At 33.0% G+C, this 17,358-nt stretch overlaps 3 protein-coding genes across 3 annotated transcripts; 2 read left to right on the top strand and 1 right to left on the bottom strand.

Moving 5' to 3' along the window:
- The first annotated feature begins 373 nt into the window (after nt 1-373).
- LOC131850840 (tigger transposable element-derived protein 4-like) lies at nt 374-6,699 on the top strand. The gene is made up of 5 exons (XM_059201215.1): nt 374-719; nt 1,805-1,953; nt 2,765-2,894; nt 3,620-3,741; nt 4,569-6,699. Exons 1-5 carry the CDS (start codon nt 468-470, stop codon nt 6,232-6,234), a joined length of 2,319 nt encoding a protein of 772 aa, XP_059057198.1. The 5' UTR covers nt 374-467; the 3' UTR covers nt 6,235-6,699.
- Nucleotides 6,700-9,021: 2,322 nt separating this feature from the next.
- Nucleotides 9,022-10,246, bottom strand: LOC131850297 (small integral membrane protein 12). Its single transcript, XM_059200507.1, has 3 exons — nt 10,165-10,246; nt 9,751-9,880; nt 9,022-9,155 (listed from the first exon to the last, which is right to left on the bottom strand). The coding sequence occupies exons 2-3, from the start codon at nt 9,878-9,880 to the stop codon at nt 9,022-9,024; spliced, it is 264 nt and encodes an 87-aa protein (XP_059056490.1). The 5' UTR covers nt 10,165-10,246.
- Nucleotides 10,247-12,408: 2,162 nt separating this feature from the next.
- Nucleotides 12,409-16,807, top strand: LOC131850729 (arginine-hydroxylase NDUFAF5, mitochondrial). Its single transcript, XM_059201075.1, has 6 exons — nt 12,409-12,739; nt 13,521-13,672; nt 14,592-14,699; nt 14,992-15,137; nt 15,535-15,718; nt 16,519-16,807. Exons 1-6 carry the CDS (start codon nt 12,421-12,423, stop codon nt 16,714-16,716), a joined length of 1,107 nt encoding a protein of 368 aa, XP_059057058.1. The 5' UTR covers nt 12,409-12,420; the 3' UTR covers nt 16,717-16,807.
- The last annotated feature ends 551 nt before the right edge of the window (nt 16,808-17,358 follow it).

Below are 17,358 nucleotides of genomic sequence, written 5' to 3'. Positions count from 1 at the left end.
GAGCCTTCATTTATTGTGTCAGTAGTTATGAAAAATAGTCTCGTAAATTAAAAATGATAATTTTTTGTACTTATGAAAAAACAATGGTCCGAACATAAATCAGTTTAACTAATAAAATATAATATAGAAAAAATATATATAAATAAAATTAAACGAGGATATGTGAGCACAATGATAGTCTTTACATAACAATATAAAAAAAATGAGACAGGTATTATTTAGCAAACAGATTTTATTATGCGTAAGTTTCAATGAAGTACCTTAAAAATAAATTATCTGTGAATGCATTCTTAAATTTATGGCCAATAAAATTTGAGCTTAGTCTAACCTTGCTTGGTTTGATTAGGAATAAAAAAAAAAGTGACGTTAAAAATGGCGTCAACCGAAATCCGGTGTTTATTTTTATTTATTACTTTATTGTCTATTTTGTGGTGATATGATTAAATATAAATGTAAACACTTAATAAATGTGTGTAAGTGTTAAATCAATGGCTACTATTAGCGTGGCTAAGGACCCACTGGGTAACAATTCTGACAGAAATGAATCTTCATCTGACGATGAGTGTTTGCTGGATTTGAAACGAAAATACAATCTTTCTAAGGACATTAAAATACAGCGGAAATATGATAATGATAGTGATGAGCACGCGATCCTTCCTGAAGTCTTGGTTAAAGTAGAAGTAGAAGAAATTGATGACGACCAACCCTTAGATTATACGGTTTGTACCATCAGTCCTTATTTGCACATGAAACTATTATCAAATATAATTCAAAATATGTTTCATTCTTAAAATTTTCTTCTGTCCTTACCATATATTAGAATATTTCCTTACGGTATTATATAGTATGTATAATGTATATAATCAGGACAATGTTATGTCTAATGGTGTTAATGATATAAAATTCAACATCAACTGATAACAATCCTTTACAGAAGTTTTAATAGGATATTAGTTTATTATTATTATCATTCTATATAGATTTTACTATCCCATATATTAGTGTATGTCAACAACTCTTAAATCAATAACAGCTGAGTTGCTAAATCTGTATAGCCCATGTTGTGTTGTAATATTCAAGTGGAATATTGTATAATTTACACCATATCATACATTAACTTTTAAAATCTGGTCACTATCCATCAAGTATGGATATTTAATAAAAAAAGATAATTCACCCGATTGTGTTGTGTGTCAAAGTCGAAGATGTCCTGCACCTGTTGATTAAATGTGATAGGAATTGAGTAGAGAGGAAACTATTTATTAAAATTTTAAAATCAATGAATTTGATATGGGCACTCTTCAGAGCATACATGCCCCTACTACTGATATGCTGTGTTTGTGTGTGCTGATAACAGTAATTTAATAAATCGATCTTGCTCAGTTGGTAATTATTTGATTGTGTTTGTTATTTTTAAGAATTGTTACGATTAGTTTGTAATAATGGGGTTGACATGTTTAAAAACAAAAACCCTGAAAATAAATTTACATTGAGAAAAAAACTTCTAAAAAACGGCATGAAAAGTGGAGTGGTACCACCTACCACCATAAATAATACCACCTATCCAAACAGAAGACAACTGATTTGCCAACCACTCTAGACTAAAAAGATATCGGATTTAGCCCCATGATATCTGAAGCTTGCATAAATCCTTTAATATTGGTGGTTCTAAGACAGAAAAAAATTGTAAAAAATCTTATTTTGGTGTACTTATGTACCATAAAAAACAGTTATTTCAATACTACAAACAGACACCAATTTTATTTACATGTATAGATAATTTGTAATTTAATGTTAATTTCAGAATAAAAGCGATGCACCCCCGCCAAAGAAGAAGAAAAAAAGGAAGGTGGTGTCAAAACCAAGGACATTTCCCTGCCCATCATGTGACAAAGTTTTTGATAGAGCTCCTGAATTAAGAGAGCACTCTATTGTGCATCAGGTTCAAACCAGGTAAATTTACAGGTTTTATTTCTGAACTATATGTGGCTGGAATTTTATCTGTGTAGTTATATTCATTTTAAAATAAATTAAGTTTAATTGACTTTCCTCTATCATTTACAGTCAGTTTTTAACTATTTCAATTTAGTAATGTAGCTCCTTTTCTGGACTTGAAAAGGATTGAGTATAAAAATGTTCAATGTAGGCCCAATTTAACTTTTGAAAATGACAAGGGATTAATTATTAACAAGTTATAGTTTTTAATTAATGATAACAGAAATAAAACTGTGTAAATGGCTTTTACTGGCTTGCAAATATGGAAGATAAAAAATTCGGGAATTTAGGTTGTATTTGGCACATTTTATGTAGTCCTAATTAAAAAACAATAACTGTGGTAGAAGTGAAAGCGTTAAAAAATACTACATATCGTGAATCCATCGAATAATAAAAAAAATTACAATTGTAGAAAGTGTTATCAGAATTGGGATAGATAGCATAGCTTACTCCATACAGCAGATTACTTAGGCGAGAGTGAATTTTGAAGTTTATCTGTACACTTTAGGGGAGAACCCAGATGGGGGAAAGGGTTGTTAGTAATGTGAACTAATGACCCCATTACTAACAATGTACCATGTCAAGTTGACTTCGGAATGGTTGAAAATAAAATCCATTCATCCAAGCAGTTAAAGGACAAGACTACACTATACAGTAATGAAGCCATTAGTCTCTGTTGCCAAGAAATCCAACCTCCCTGTAGACATAATGGTACCGCGTGGGCTACGGTAAACAGCAAATACTGACATATGATTTATTTTGTTTACAGACACAAATGTGAGCATTGCGGCCGATATTTTAACAAGGCGTTTAGTCTACGGATGCATATGCGCGTACATGTGGGTAGGGAGCTTAAATGTCCACTATGTGACCTCACCTTTTCAATGAAAATAAATTTGGTAAGTTTCAATTATAGTCATGAACTAGGGGCTGTTCAAGTATTACGTAAGCAGATTTATCACAATTATTTACCCCCCATCCCCCGTTGTCAGCAAAAGTAAGCAAAGCTCTTACCCCCTCCACCCATGCTTACGTAAACATCTCTCAATTAATGTATTGTTTTTTTTAGCAAAGACAATGTGAATTCCTGTAAAAAAGTAAATTACGACCGATGACGTAATCATCATACAGACTCCCCCACCCCCATGTCATCCAAAATAAGCAAAGAAAAGACCCCCCCGCCCCCCTATAGTGCTTACGTAATACTTGAACGGCCCCAGCTGTTACCCCTGACTTTGTCTGAGTGGAATTAAACTTTTTAATAATAATAAAGAACAGTTATATAATAAAAGTAGCCCGCAGATAGCTAATGTTATAAGGAGTAATTTAACTCCTTATAACATTAGCTATCTGCGAGTCTCGTCAAAATCGATCCACCAGTTTCAGAGCAAGTCAAGCAAGAACACTTTCCGAAGCAAGAACAAACAGACAGACAGACAATTTTTTAATTCAATATTTTGATGTAAGTATCCTATCTCTACTTTCATATGACTTTAGTGAAAAGCTGTTAATTCCAAATGGCGAACTACAAATGTACACTAACACACAGCATATAAGTTTAAAAAAATGCTTAGGAAGTCACAAGAACCACTTTTTTTAATAAATTAATAAATATGCACTGCAGGGTCGTCATCTGATGTCGCATGAGCGTACCGAAGAGTGCACGCAATGCCCCGCGAAATTTCATACCAAAAAGGAACTGGATGATCATAACAAGAGCCACATGGAGAGTCCACCTGAAAATAAGTAAGCATTTCGCTTGATCAGGCTACTGTTTTATATTTATTATATACTCACTCTTGAAGCACAAATCACACTGGCCAGAATAACATCTATAGATTACTTTTTCACAAAGTACTCACGTTTCTACATCACATATTTTTCCCCTGAGATTGTTCAACAGTTCACTAAAACACATGTTTCTGGACTACTTTTTCACAAAGTATCCACTTTAATACATAACATGTTTCCCCAGACATTATTCAACAGTATATTTCATATTTCACATGACATTATTCACTTTTATATTTCACCGTCCATGCATGTTTTGTTTAATACTTAAATTATTAGGCTATAGATTTTTCTATTTGAATGGTAGGTAAGTTATTCTGTTTCACATGATTTATCTGTTTCAATCTCAGACACTTTTTCATCAACTACATTTTACTTGAGATCTCATTTTCTTGGAAGATAATGTAGGTGGGGATAATGTTCATGTGATATATTATGGACAAACACTCTTTGTCCTTAATATCTCATCTGAATTTCCTGGCATTACAATATCTTGTGGCCCTGATACTCCAATGATGTCAGCCCATTTTGTGGAGATGGTATAACCACGTGACTTTCATCACAACTATTATATCGGGTTGCATTGCTTATTTTCTTTATTTATATATTTCAAAAGGAGGACTAATTATTAGGAATCAATCTTTTGATTTAGACCACAGACAATCCGATTTAATCTAATGTTCAGGTTAAGTGGCGTCAAAATCGATTCAGGAAACAATTATCTAGTAACTTTTACCTAACTCGTTGTGAATCCTTTAAACATAAATTATTTTTTATCTTAGGTCAAAATCAAAAGGATCTCAATCTAAAACTGAAGGCACCAACATCAGTGTCAAAGTCAAAGTAGAGTCTGAAGATCAGAGTGAAGACTTGAATAGCAGTACAGAACCAGAACCACCAGTTCCTCTAATAAAACACGACGGATTCATCAAGCGCGACCAGTTAAGTCATCCCACACAATGTGCTATAGTTAGTAAAATGCATAAAGGAAGATCAATACCTGATATATGCCGGCTCTACAATCTAACGCCTGAAGTAGTCAACGAGATTTGGGAGGATCGCGAAAAGTATATATTACCCAAAAAGGCAGGTAAAAGATCCACCAAGTACATGAACAAAATATTGGATAATAGAATAGTGGAATGGTTCCATAATCAACGTAGTCAAAATATACAGGTCTCAGGGAAAATGTTGCAAGATATTGCAGAGGCTTTTGCCAAAGACTGTGGTTTTGTTGCATTCAATGGTAGCAAGAAGTGGCTAGATAGATTTAAGAAGAGATACAGCATATGCTTGAGAGGAACTCCATCTAAACGTGATTACCACAATTTATCAATTGAATCCAAGTGGAAAAAGCAATTCTTCAAGGAGAACTGGTGTGATGTACGATTTGGTATACCTGATGAGGACATCTACACTGCAGATGAGGTAGGTCTATATTACAATCCTTCTAAAGGCCGGATCAAGAAATTAGGCGGTAAAAAATTCATCCAAGGGTATGCAAAAGATCGGTTATCTATATTTATGTGTACAAATGTCTCCGGACTTGATAAAAAGAAGTTATTTGTTTGTGGTATTGAAGACCCATTGTTACATTCGCATAGAGATCCCGATACACTACCAGTTACGTACATAAGACATTGTCAAGCGCATTTCACTACATCTATGTTTGAAGAATATGTTAAATATTGGAATAGGGAGCTACAAGTTTTAAATAAGAAAGCGGTATTGATACTAGATCGTGCTACAATACATACTAAATTGCAATTATCTCATTTGAAACTAGTCTTCGTCCCTTGGAAAGCATCGACAGGATTGATGCCTATAAAGAATGGCATATTTATTCGTTTTAGGGAAGAATTTCGTAGATTGATCATAGAGGAAAAGGCTATGAATGCTTTAAGGGGGATTGATAGAAACCTGACGTGTTTGGAAGCATTGCATATTGTCCAAAAAGCATGGGATCGGACGCCACCAGAAATAATTACTAAAGCATTTATTGATACAGGTTATGATGTGAAAAAGTTTGATACACCTTCTGTGGAGATACCAAAAATATATGATAATGACGAAGAAATGATGTGTAATATGTTGAAAGACTATGATGTTGAGTCCTATTTTACTGACTTGTCAAATTTAGATATGTATTTGACGGTAGATGAAGAATTATTGACTGGTCAAGGCACTAATGGGTCTGTATTTGGGGGGAATCATAAAGTAATAGAGCCAGTAGCATTTGCTGATAAAGAAAAGGAAGAAATACTGCCACTTGCTACTGAAAAACCAGAATCGGATGAGAAGGAGACTATTATTAAGAAAACGAGAGCGCTAGAAGATTTAGAGACAGTGCGAAGGTATCTGTTGTCGAATAATACTAGTTATGAGACATATTGTTCGTTCATGGAAGTAGAGAAGTGTATAATGAAAAGCCCTATTGAATATAAATAATTGTTAATATGTTTATGTTGATTAGTTTATAAGCTTTTGTAATGAAAGTAGTTGGAGTAATTTGTAAGGTGGATTATACCGTAAGACAAGCAGCGACTGTATAACTTAATAAATTTTATAGACAAGATATATTAATATTTATTTAGCAAAATAACAGATTTCTATACTAACACGGGCCCACTTGGTTGCTATGCAGCCTATCTCTATCGAGGGAGCATAGCAACCAAATGCACTAATCGGCGTCCATCGGAACGTTAGTCACATTTGAATAACGACTATGATGTCAGCCTATTTAGTGTAATTGGTTAGTTCTTTAGTTTTTTATTCAGATATATTGTCGCTATAGAAATGGAATTACGGTGTTTGCCATCTCATATTTGATTACTTCGCATGTTATGCCATGGCGTAGGTGACATACTCTAAAACATTTTTGTTTTTTGAAGTCAAAATTGAGCTTTTATAACATAGTTAGTGACCACCTTAAATTTTGTGCCAGCCTAATATATATTTTGTAATATTTAGTATCTAACATTATTTTTTTTTCTTTTATTTGTTTCACCGTTTTTTTTGTATGTATATATATTTGGATTTATAAATTCTTAGCCTCCCACTGCGATTTGATACAGCGGAAGATTTTAACTGGAGTTTTCACTGTAGGGTAAATTCAAAATTAATTTGTTGAGTTGTCAGATAGGACCTGTGTCAGTAGTTCGTATCTCTGATACGTATGCCATGGTAAAACACGCGTAGTACAAGGCATTACTTAGTTTTAGTAGGTAAAAAAATTAAAGGAGAAAGGGTTATTTGGTTTATATTAATGTCTCGAGTTACATCTACTTTTCATATTACTACAACCAAATATAATTTTATTTAATATATCTGTTTTACAATTTTTATAAGATCATGTTTTATATATATATAAGTAGGAAAAAGTATCTTGTAAATATATGAATTGTATATACATAAGTATATTTGTTTCGAATGCCTATCTTGTTGTTGTGATTGTACGTCGCTCGCTCATACCTGCAAGGGGAGTATTTAGGGGTATTACGGGGATTTAAAGTGGTACCTACCAAGTATTGTTACTGTAACTAAAAATGTAATTATGTTTAAGAAAATCTTGTATCCATAGATGATCGCTTTTTAGAATATGTAGTCAGAAATGTATGAGCATGGAAGAGAAATGATGTGATAAAAATATTTGTATCGGTTTACGGTGATAGTCCAGTTTAGAATTTGGTCCAGATTTACGTGAATTATTTTTTTACATACCTTTTGTATGAAATATCAAAAAGTCGTATTACAATATATCGCAAATGTTAATTTTGTTTAAAAGTACTTAATTACTCATGATGTTGTTACTGAATTGCGCACATACATTGCATTACACCTTGTATCATGTAACTTAATGTTTCTACCCTCCTTTCCCCTGAGTACTGCTCTATGTAGCAAGTAGAGAATTATATTTGTCAGTTGATATTTTCTGTGATTCGTGCGATTGGCACTATGTTTTATAATTGTGTAATTATTTTAACGATAATTAAATGTAAAATGGATAATTAAATCAAAATATATTATTTAAAATATAAAACATTTTTTTCATAGCATTGCCTAAAATACTAATTATTGTAGTGGTCTAGTTATTCCAAACTTTGATTCATAACGCTGAAGATATACAGTCAGTCGTCAGGTTGGCTGAAAGCGACTAACGTTACAATGGACTCCGAAAAATGGCGGGTTGTATCAACTGAATAAGTCAATCCGAATGTAACATTAGTCAGATTTAGGCAACTTCATGACTAACCGACTGTATATCAGCGGCCTAATGCACAAGTATCTAGTATAATTATATTACTGAAATATTTTGCAAATTTTGTGAAGCCTTATCTACTTTAAACTAAGGAACTATCTAAATCGGTTAATCTATTTAGGAGTTGTGATAACAGACACGTTAAACTTGTAATATTTCTTCATTTAAATTAGGGTTTGAAATGACGAGCCTTGTATGTACAGTAACATTTATTGGAAAACAATTTTAAAATCTACAACAATAGTATTAATATGTATTTACATACTTAATTATATCTAACTACATGACTTCATTACACTTGAGCATTTGCACGATTAATGATTTGCATGATAATAATTAATATTCTAAATGTGAAAGTATTTAATTGTTATTCAATCACATTTAAATGGTTGGCGAAATTCGCATTTAATTTCATATTCAGATTGTCTTATGTAGACTATGTGGTCTTAGCAGAGTTGCTGTACTTGACTATATCATATATAGAGAGTAAATGACAACAAACGAAGTAATTCACACTGTAATGTTGTGGCAACATGTTTAAATGGGAGATATTACAAAGCAGAGTATGAGTGCATGGCACCTTCTCCAGAATGGCAATACATGAAGGGAACCACAAGTGGCACATGATGTATCAGTGGTAATGTTCATATGTATAGACAATAGTTGGCATTTACCATTGCTTATTAACTGTATTGGTATTATGGTTGTAATAAAAAAAAGTACTATATGTTATCTGCATTAAATTTTTCTTTTTAAATTTTAAATAATTTAAAAAATTGATGCTTAGCCAACTTTGCCAATAGAGCAGGCAGAAACAAATAGGGGAGGGGTAGGTGAAAATTAGAATATTGTATTTCACATAACTTGTCTATGATATTCAGAACAGCTTATGGACACCAGTGTAATTTGTAGTTATGAAGATATGTATGAAACTTTTTACCATAAACCTTAAGCAGTCTTATTCAGTCTATAATCTATTAGTCTTTCTGTAATGATGGCGATACATTCTTTCCAAGTACATTTTCCTTGTATTTTAATTTTTGTACATTTGTTGGATCACTTAATAACTCTTCATCTGTTAGTCGTTCTAACCTTTGGTCTTGGACAGCCTCTGTAATGTGAAAAATATATTTAATAAGGACATATTCTTATTTTCTTTGTAACAGGGTGCCAAATAGATATGTTAGTGGAAGGGGATTGTTAGTAAGTGGACTAGTAAACTCATTGCTAGCAATGTACCATGTCAGGTTGACCTCTCCATGGTGCTACCTGGAAATCATTGTGATAAATTCATGGTTGGGTTAACTGACCTGATCTCATGCTCATCTTATTCTCCACTGGTGCTCTGCTAGAGTAAACTATTAGTGCAGGTGGTTGCACCATTCTATTATTGTCAATAAAATAGATTCAGTTGCTTTAGTATAGTACCATTGGTGGGTTAAGGGATTGTCAGTAATGGGAACCAGTGACCCCATTATTAGCAATGTATTCTGTCAGGTTGACAACCACATGTTCCTCCTGGAAATCATAGTGAATAATTCCTAGTGAATTTATAATGATGGGATGACTTAATCTCATTATAATATCCTTCACTTGCACCAATATTGGATTCCATTAAAGTTGTAAGAAAAGCTAAAAATATAGAAGTAAGTTCAAGCCTAAAACATTTTATAGAGCTTTAATACTTATTTGCAGATTATACTCACTATTATAAGGTGTATATCTATCTGATAGTAAACTTTCTAAATTGTATCCTATAATTCCTACTATAGCAGCGACTGGGAGTGTAATGAAAGGTGCATTCGATCGCAAAAACTGCATTATTATTGGCCACATCTGCAATGTAAAATTATTATCTTAATTTATTTTAAAAGAGAATTTTGTTCCAAAAAGGTAGATTTGTGAGAAAAATTCCATGAACTAATCACTTGCAAATAGCACCAATATATTTTCAGTTTCAGCAAACATATCTCAATTTTTTTAACATACAGTATTAAAATAAATTAACCAATGAAAAAATAATACATAATAAGTATATTTTAATAGGAAATATTTGTGGTATAAGTTTATTATATGATCTTCTGACATGCAAGATTAAAATAAATTAATCAGAACAAGACCAATGAAAAAATAATAGAAAAAAATAAGTAGATATATTTGTGGTATAAATTAATATCATTTCTTATTTTGTAAACATATTGTACGCCAACACTTACTGGGTGAAAATAAAAGTAATTACAAGTGTATATAAATTCAATTTAGTATTGACATATTATTTGGCAAAATAAAACATTTAATATAATGAAAAATACTCTCTGTACTGTCTATCTCTCTCTACTGTATATGTTATACAGTAGTAGGGTACTGGCACTAGTAGTCGGCCCCGCACCAGTACTCAGCCTTTTTCGGTTTAAAACCAATAGGAATAGCGCTATAACAGAAAATACCTAATCAAATTATTTTAAATAGCTTCTATAACTTCTCATTGCTAGAATTAAATCCAAACATAATAGCTACGTGGCTGCGATTTAAATATGAATCTATTTCGACGTCATCGGCTGACGAGGCGACATGCGGCGTGCGCGCCATTTTTTTATTAGTAAGAAGCGTTCACAGAAATGGTAATTTATTTAATTTTTTTGTTAATTTTAGGCCACATTGTATTAAAATTTACATTAATTAAGACTTTTGGCATTGTAATCAATGAAAAGTATCATGTTTTTCTTAAGAATTATTAAATAATGAAGTGGCCGAGGGTCCCATTTTTATATACATTATCTAGTACTCAACCACCCCTGGCTGACTAAATGTTTGTCAAAAACCCAATAGTCGGCCACTTAAATAGTTAGAGTTTGTTACATGGCTGAGTACTGGTGACAGTAGACCCAGTGTTCAACCGTCCATATTTAAATTGTTTTTTATACAAAAAAAGAAAAGAAGCAGCTCTAGATTCTACCAAAAGTAAAGTGAAGGAGACTACAAAGAAGAAAAATTATGATTATGATAAGGAATTGTACACAAAGACAGACTGTGATTTAGTGGAAATCAGAACAAAATAAAATTAAAATTCTCAGTAATATACTTCTATATCCTGAAACTCCTGACACAGAAACCTGTATAAGCTCCTAAAAAAATTGTTAATCGGCGACAAACTTTTAGAAATAAAGAAGAACTTGAAATCTTTTTAAATGATGTTACTAAAGAAGTTTCCGACTGATTTAAGTTAGATAGGTATTTGTTGTGATTGTTAGGGCACAGTTAAGTCCTTTTAGGTTCTATGACCGGACTAATTATTTATTAATGTTCTTAATCTTTAAGCTTGAAACTATTGATCTTAAGAGAGGCTGACCACTGGTGGCAATATGGCTGAGTACTAGTTTTTGGCGGCTGAGCACTGGTGAAAAGTGCCTTATTTTGTTAAAAAGTATTTTTCACTTTATTAAAGGATAAATTTGTAATTTTTGTTAATTTTGTAACAAAGTTTAATAAATGAGTAAGTTAAATTATACAAAAGACTTTCAATTTACTCTTTCTAATATTTTCTTATATAAGTTTGAACTCAGACTTACCACTAAAAGGCTGACTACTGGTGCCAGTACCCTATATTTGAATAATTAGATTAATTTTATAAATATCAAAATATTTTAGTATTGTTTGTTACTTACAGTATATTATATATATTTTTTGTTGTGCTGAAATCAAGCTGAAATGTAATGCTTATAAAAGTAAATGAACAGATTAATTTCTGTCAAATATAGATTTTAATACTGGATTTTCAATTTTCTTAACCTCTAAAATTTGTAAATTTGACATAACCCGGCTGAGACAGTGTGACCATTTTGAAATTACAAATTTTGCTACTTAGGCCTTAAGTTTATCAATTATTTATTATTATTTATTTGACAACGTCGGTAGTCTAGTACCGTCTTACTTCCAGTGGTCGCGGGTTTATTTCTTCGTTCGGTGGAAACACTTGTATACGATATAACTGTTCATGTATATTTAAAAAAATATCTATGTATTATTATTATTATAAAAGTTTTCTAATACCATAACATATCCTCTGCTTAGCTTGGAACTAGATGGTTCTATGTGAATTGTGTTGAGATATTATTATTGTCGAATATTTAGCATCGTACTTTATTAAAAAGGACTAGAATTAATTATTATATTTCTTGATTAAATTACTCCGGTCCGTTCACTAATAAGTAGATAATCACTATGCCTCAGCACATCATAATTCATCATACATTTCAACTGTCATAACAATTAACAGTTTTAACGTAAACATTACCTAATAAACATAACCTTAAAATTTTATAAATGAAAGAGTAACTTTACCTTATCAAAATGTATTAATAATTTATAGATTATAAATGATGTCACACAATAAAGTATTACCGCACTCTTCAAGAATATACAAAATATATATTACAAATAAATTATTAGACGTATCAAAATATTTACGTAATGATATTAACATTTCTCGGCAAAAAAGTACAAAAGCGAAGACTGCCACCTCTGTGTATCGTAGTATGAATATATTTGATAGAAAAGCTAAGGCTCTACAAAGGGAAAGATCGGCACGCAGAGAAGATTATCATTTAGTGGAACATATAAAAGAAGAAATTGGTTGGCGTACCGCTGACAGAGTTTTTGATATAAAAAGGACGTTTAAAAATGCTTTAGAGCTGGGCAAGTAATATTTTATTAATAATTGACTACTGTAATTTTATTATGAACTTCTCTTATTAGCTTGTCCTCCTAGGTACAAACTTATTTTATATACAATGTAATATAAACCGAAGAGAGTTGCCTTTTGTTTTCTGTCTTTTATTTATTTTACTCTATTGCACTGTTAATAATGCATATAATTGGCAAGCTTAATGCCTAATGACATTATTTGTCAATTAACAGTTGTATAAAAACTGAATGTGTTTATTTAAATATTTTGGTAATCTAACACTTTTGCTTGCTTTTGCGCATAGGCAGATTCTCTATTATAAAATAAATAATGATTTATATAGTGAATGCACCATGTTTATATAAAAAAAAGTATTAAATATTACAAAGTATGAACTATTTAGCTAGGCTTGTACAATAGGTTGTTTTATTGGTAAACCATTTCTATCAAGCAATCTTTAGGTAGAAGATAAAGGTAGAGGTTGTGAGTACATATCTAAGTAACACAAAGAAAATAGTGTGTCAATATAGATTTCAAACTGATTCTCCAGTGAAGGACATGGAGATATTTTTTGTATGCCAAGGGAGTTTAGATGATTTTGCCAATGTCAAGGTTGAGTATGGAGATTGGACTGTAGGGACCTAAAGTGGATCTTGGATTCACTATATTTTTCAAATTTTGGGCATGACAATTAGCACTTGTAATGGTGAATATAGCCAGTCAGCATAACATTTACAGTTAACATTGCCTCCTTTGACATAAGTGTTGTAATGATATATTATATATTTCTAGGTGCCAGTCGAGGTTATGTATCCAGACATTTCTTACCAGACAGTGTAGAGAAGATCACACTCTGTGATACATCACAAACACACCTGGATAATGCAATAGTAGGTGATGGTGTACAGGTGGAGAAGCTTGTAATAGATGAAGAGAATATTGATGTAAGCATAGTTTCTAATATATCACTATATAGTGTAAAACAAAGTCGCTTTCACTGTCTGACCATCCCTATGTATGCATAAATCTTTAAAACTACGCAACCGATTTTGAAGCGTTTTTTTAATAGATAGAGTGATTCAAAAGGAAGGTTTTTATGTATAATACATGCATAATATTGTAGAGAAACACTGATAAATTTAGAGATTTCTAATGTGATGTCGTAAATAAACACATTTATTTGCACTTACATTGTAAATGCTGCCTGGATCCCACAAGATAAATCGAAATAATGTACCACAGTATTGTACATCTTAAAAAGGTCTGCAATGGTATATGTCTATCTCTTAAGGATAACCCACAATAACCATTTTTTATTAAAATGTTATGGGAAACAATGTCTTATTTGCATAGTGATTTTAAGCAATACAGCATTAATTTTTAGCCAATTAAGTACCCTTAATACATTGTCCATTTAATATAGATTCATATGGCCATGTAATTTAAATGAATATTTCTGAAGATATTATAGATTTAAAATGAAAGGAGAAGATATTATAGATTTAAAATGAAAGGACATACCAGTGCGGTGTTATCAGTTTTGCACCAGTGCAAAGCCGGGGCGGGTCGCTAGTTACCTCTAAATATTACTAACATCTGAGATTTAGTGATAGACCATTTGATATTTATAAAACATCCATATTAAACTTACATGCAGATGGGTATCAGATGTCATGACTAAATGAGAGCCTGGATTTTAATCTGTAATGTATTTAGCATGGGTATAGATGGCGTTGTGTGAATTGTCTCGAGATATTATTATTAATGTGAAGAAGATATGCCTCATGAGAATGAACATAGAGTATCTGTTATCTCAAAAAGCAGATGAAGTCACGGGTAACAGCTAGTTCACTACATTTTCAGTTTCCCGAGAACAGCCTAGACCTCATAGTATCATCGCTGGCGTTACACTGGGTGAACGATCTGCCTGGATGCTTCGACAAAATTATGAAATCACTAATGCCAGATGGGGTAAGTATATTATATTAAATAGTTGATTATTATTATAATCATTTGAATTATAGGTCCCTCCGATTGCGTAACATAGGTGTAATTTTTTTTTTACATTTGTGCATCGCGAAATTTATAGCTAAAGTATAAAATTTCATATCAGTATACTGTGACGCCCTGTTGTGACGCGCGGATCTGAGACGATTAGCTGGGGCAGGACCGCCAGGTCTAACAGTAGAAAAAAAAATCAAATTGAAATCAAACGATTGGAGTCCAACATATCTCAAGAAACCCGAAATACCCTCCTCCCTAGGTGTTCATGGCGACGGTATTCGGCGGAGACACGCTTATGGAGCTGCGACAGGCGTTGCAGTTAGCCGACACCGAACGACTGGGAGGCATGGCACCGCACATATCGCCTTTCACCAGGATAAGAGACATAGGTGGCTTACTAACGGCGTGAGTATACATTAAAAAAGAGTATCTATTTGTTTGTATTAGTTGTCTAGTAGGTGTACATAACACAAGCTATGCTTAGCTTGGGACTAGATGGCGCTATGTGAATACATCTAGTCCCAAATCATTCATGTCATATATATGGACCCATGGACTATTGCTTTTAGGTTTTTGAGGGTTTGAGTGTTTATGATGTTTTTGAGAGACCAACTTTTTTCTATTATTATTATTCTTTCTTAATGTTTAACCGTTAAGACAGAATATATAAAATTTTAAAATAACCCAAAAGGTACGGATTTTTCACCGCTACTTTCCCTATTATTATTTAATTGAACAAATATTTTTATTGTTACCAAACCCGCCAGCAAGTGTGAAAAATATACATTGATGCTTGTTTTAGAGCGGGGTTCACGCTACAAACAGTGGACGTGGACGTGCTGACGGTGTGGTATCCGACCGCGTGGCACGTGATGGCAGATGCGCGTGCCATGGGGGAGTCCAACGCGGCGCACACACGCCCATTACGGTTGAACCGTGACGTGCAGTTCGCTGCCGCCGCCATATACGACGAGATGTACGGCAAGGTGGGTAGGCAACACTCCGCCTTATATCCGATGGTCGTGGCTTTTATTTTAGTGGATGATAATGGAATGGTGCACCCGCCTACGCTAACGGTTTACGCTGGCGGTACAGTAGTGGAGGATGATAAGATGAGCATGAAGTCAGATCAGTTAGCCCAACGTGACAAATTCTCCGGGAATTTATAACCATGGTTTCCAGGGGGAACCGCGTGGAGGTCGACCAGACAATGGGATCATTAGTCCACATTACTAACAATTTCCTTCCTCCCGATGGTCGCGGGTTCTATTCCGAGCACATTGCATATGCGACGTGTGTGGCTTTAGTTCGCACAGAATGTTCAATAAAAGTATTATAATTTCTATGAAAGTTTCTATGAAAATCTTTACATAGTTTAAAACAAAGTTGTTGCCGCTGTTTCTTCGTTTATATCTTTTAAATTACGCAACGGATTTTAATGCAGAAATAGATAGAGTGGTTCAAGAGGAAGTTTTTATTTATTCATAAAATCCTTGCTCCTGAATTATATGCGTGTATAGAAAAATAGATACATTTTTAATGCATCCGTGCTCGCTAGTATTATATATCTAATATCTAAAATTCTCGTGCACGGTGTTAGTTACAATACTCCTTCAAAAAGGCTTGACCGATTTTAATCAAAATATTATATGTATACTCCCGTTTATATGTAAAATACATGCGTGTATTCAGTATGTAATCCGTGCGAAGCCGCGACGGGTCACTAGTAAAGTAATAATATTCACCTTACACATGGTGCAAATTAATAGTTACATATAATTTTCAGGATATTCCCAATAGAAACTCCCGAGGTGTGCCGGCTACCTTCCAAATAATAAACTTCTTAGGCTGGAAACCAGATCCATCGCAGCCAAAACCACTGGAGAGGGGCTCCGGCGAGGTTTCCCTCAAGGACTTACACAGAATAGATGAAATCATCAAGGAAACTAAGAAAGTAGAGTTGACTGAAGGTGATATGAAATAAATATATAAATAGCCAACGATATCAACGCAGCGCCATCTAGTCTCAAACTATGGAAACATCTTATTAATTATATAGTACGTAAATTATAGTAATTTTTGTAAATATCATAAATAAAAAAACAGAGATTTAATATAATTTCAACAATCTTACTAATATATATGCATTTATAATATATAAACGCATTGAGTTTGCGAGTATGGATGGATAGATGGATTTCACACAAAACTACTCAATGGATTTTAATTAAACTTTACAATGACATAGCTTATTAATCAGAATAATACATAGGCTATAAATTTCATATATAAATAAATAGATTACTATTACGAACATACAATTAACAATATAAACTTTTTTTTATTCGATGTTAATGGAATGGTCCTCCCGCGCTAGTGGTTTACGCTGGCTGGGCACCTGTGGAGGATAAGATGAGGTCAGGTCAGTTAGCCTATCGTGGTTAATTCCACGATGGTTTCCAGGTGGAACCGTGTGGAGTTCAACCTAACATGGTACATTGCTAGCAATGGGATTATTAGTCCGCCTCACTAACAATTCTCTTACGCCCAACATTTATTATTATACAGTATTGAACATACTACCTTCAGAAGATGAGAGACTATGCTAGATTGCTACATATCCAAT

The sequence above is a fragment of the Achroia grisella genome, unplaced genomic scaffold (assembly GCF_030625045.1).
Source record: "Achroia grisella isolate CSIRO2021 unplaced genomic scaffold, CSIRO_AGI_Agris_v1 utg114, whole genome shotgun sequence".
NCBI lineage: Eukaryota > Metazoa > Arthropoda > Insecta > Lepidoptera > Pyralidae > Achroia > Achroia grisella.
The sequence above is the reverse complement of the archived record's forward strand: the minus strand, read 5'-3'. Positions and strand labels throughout refer to the sequence as shown.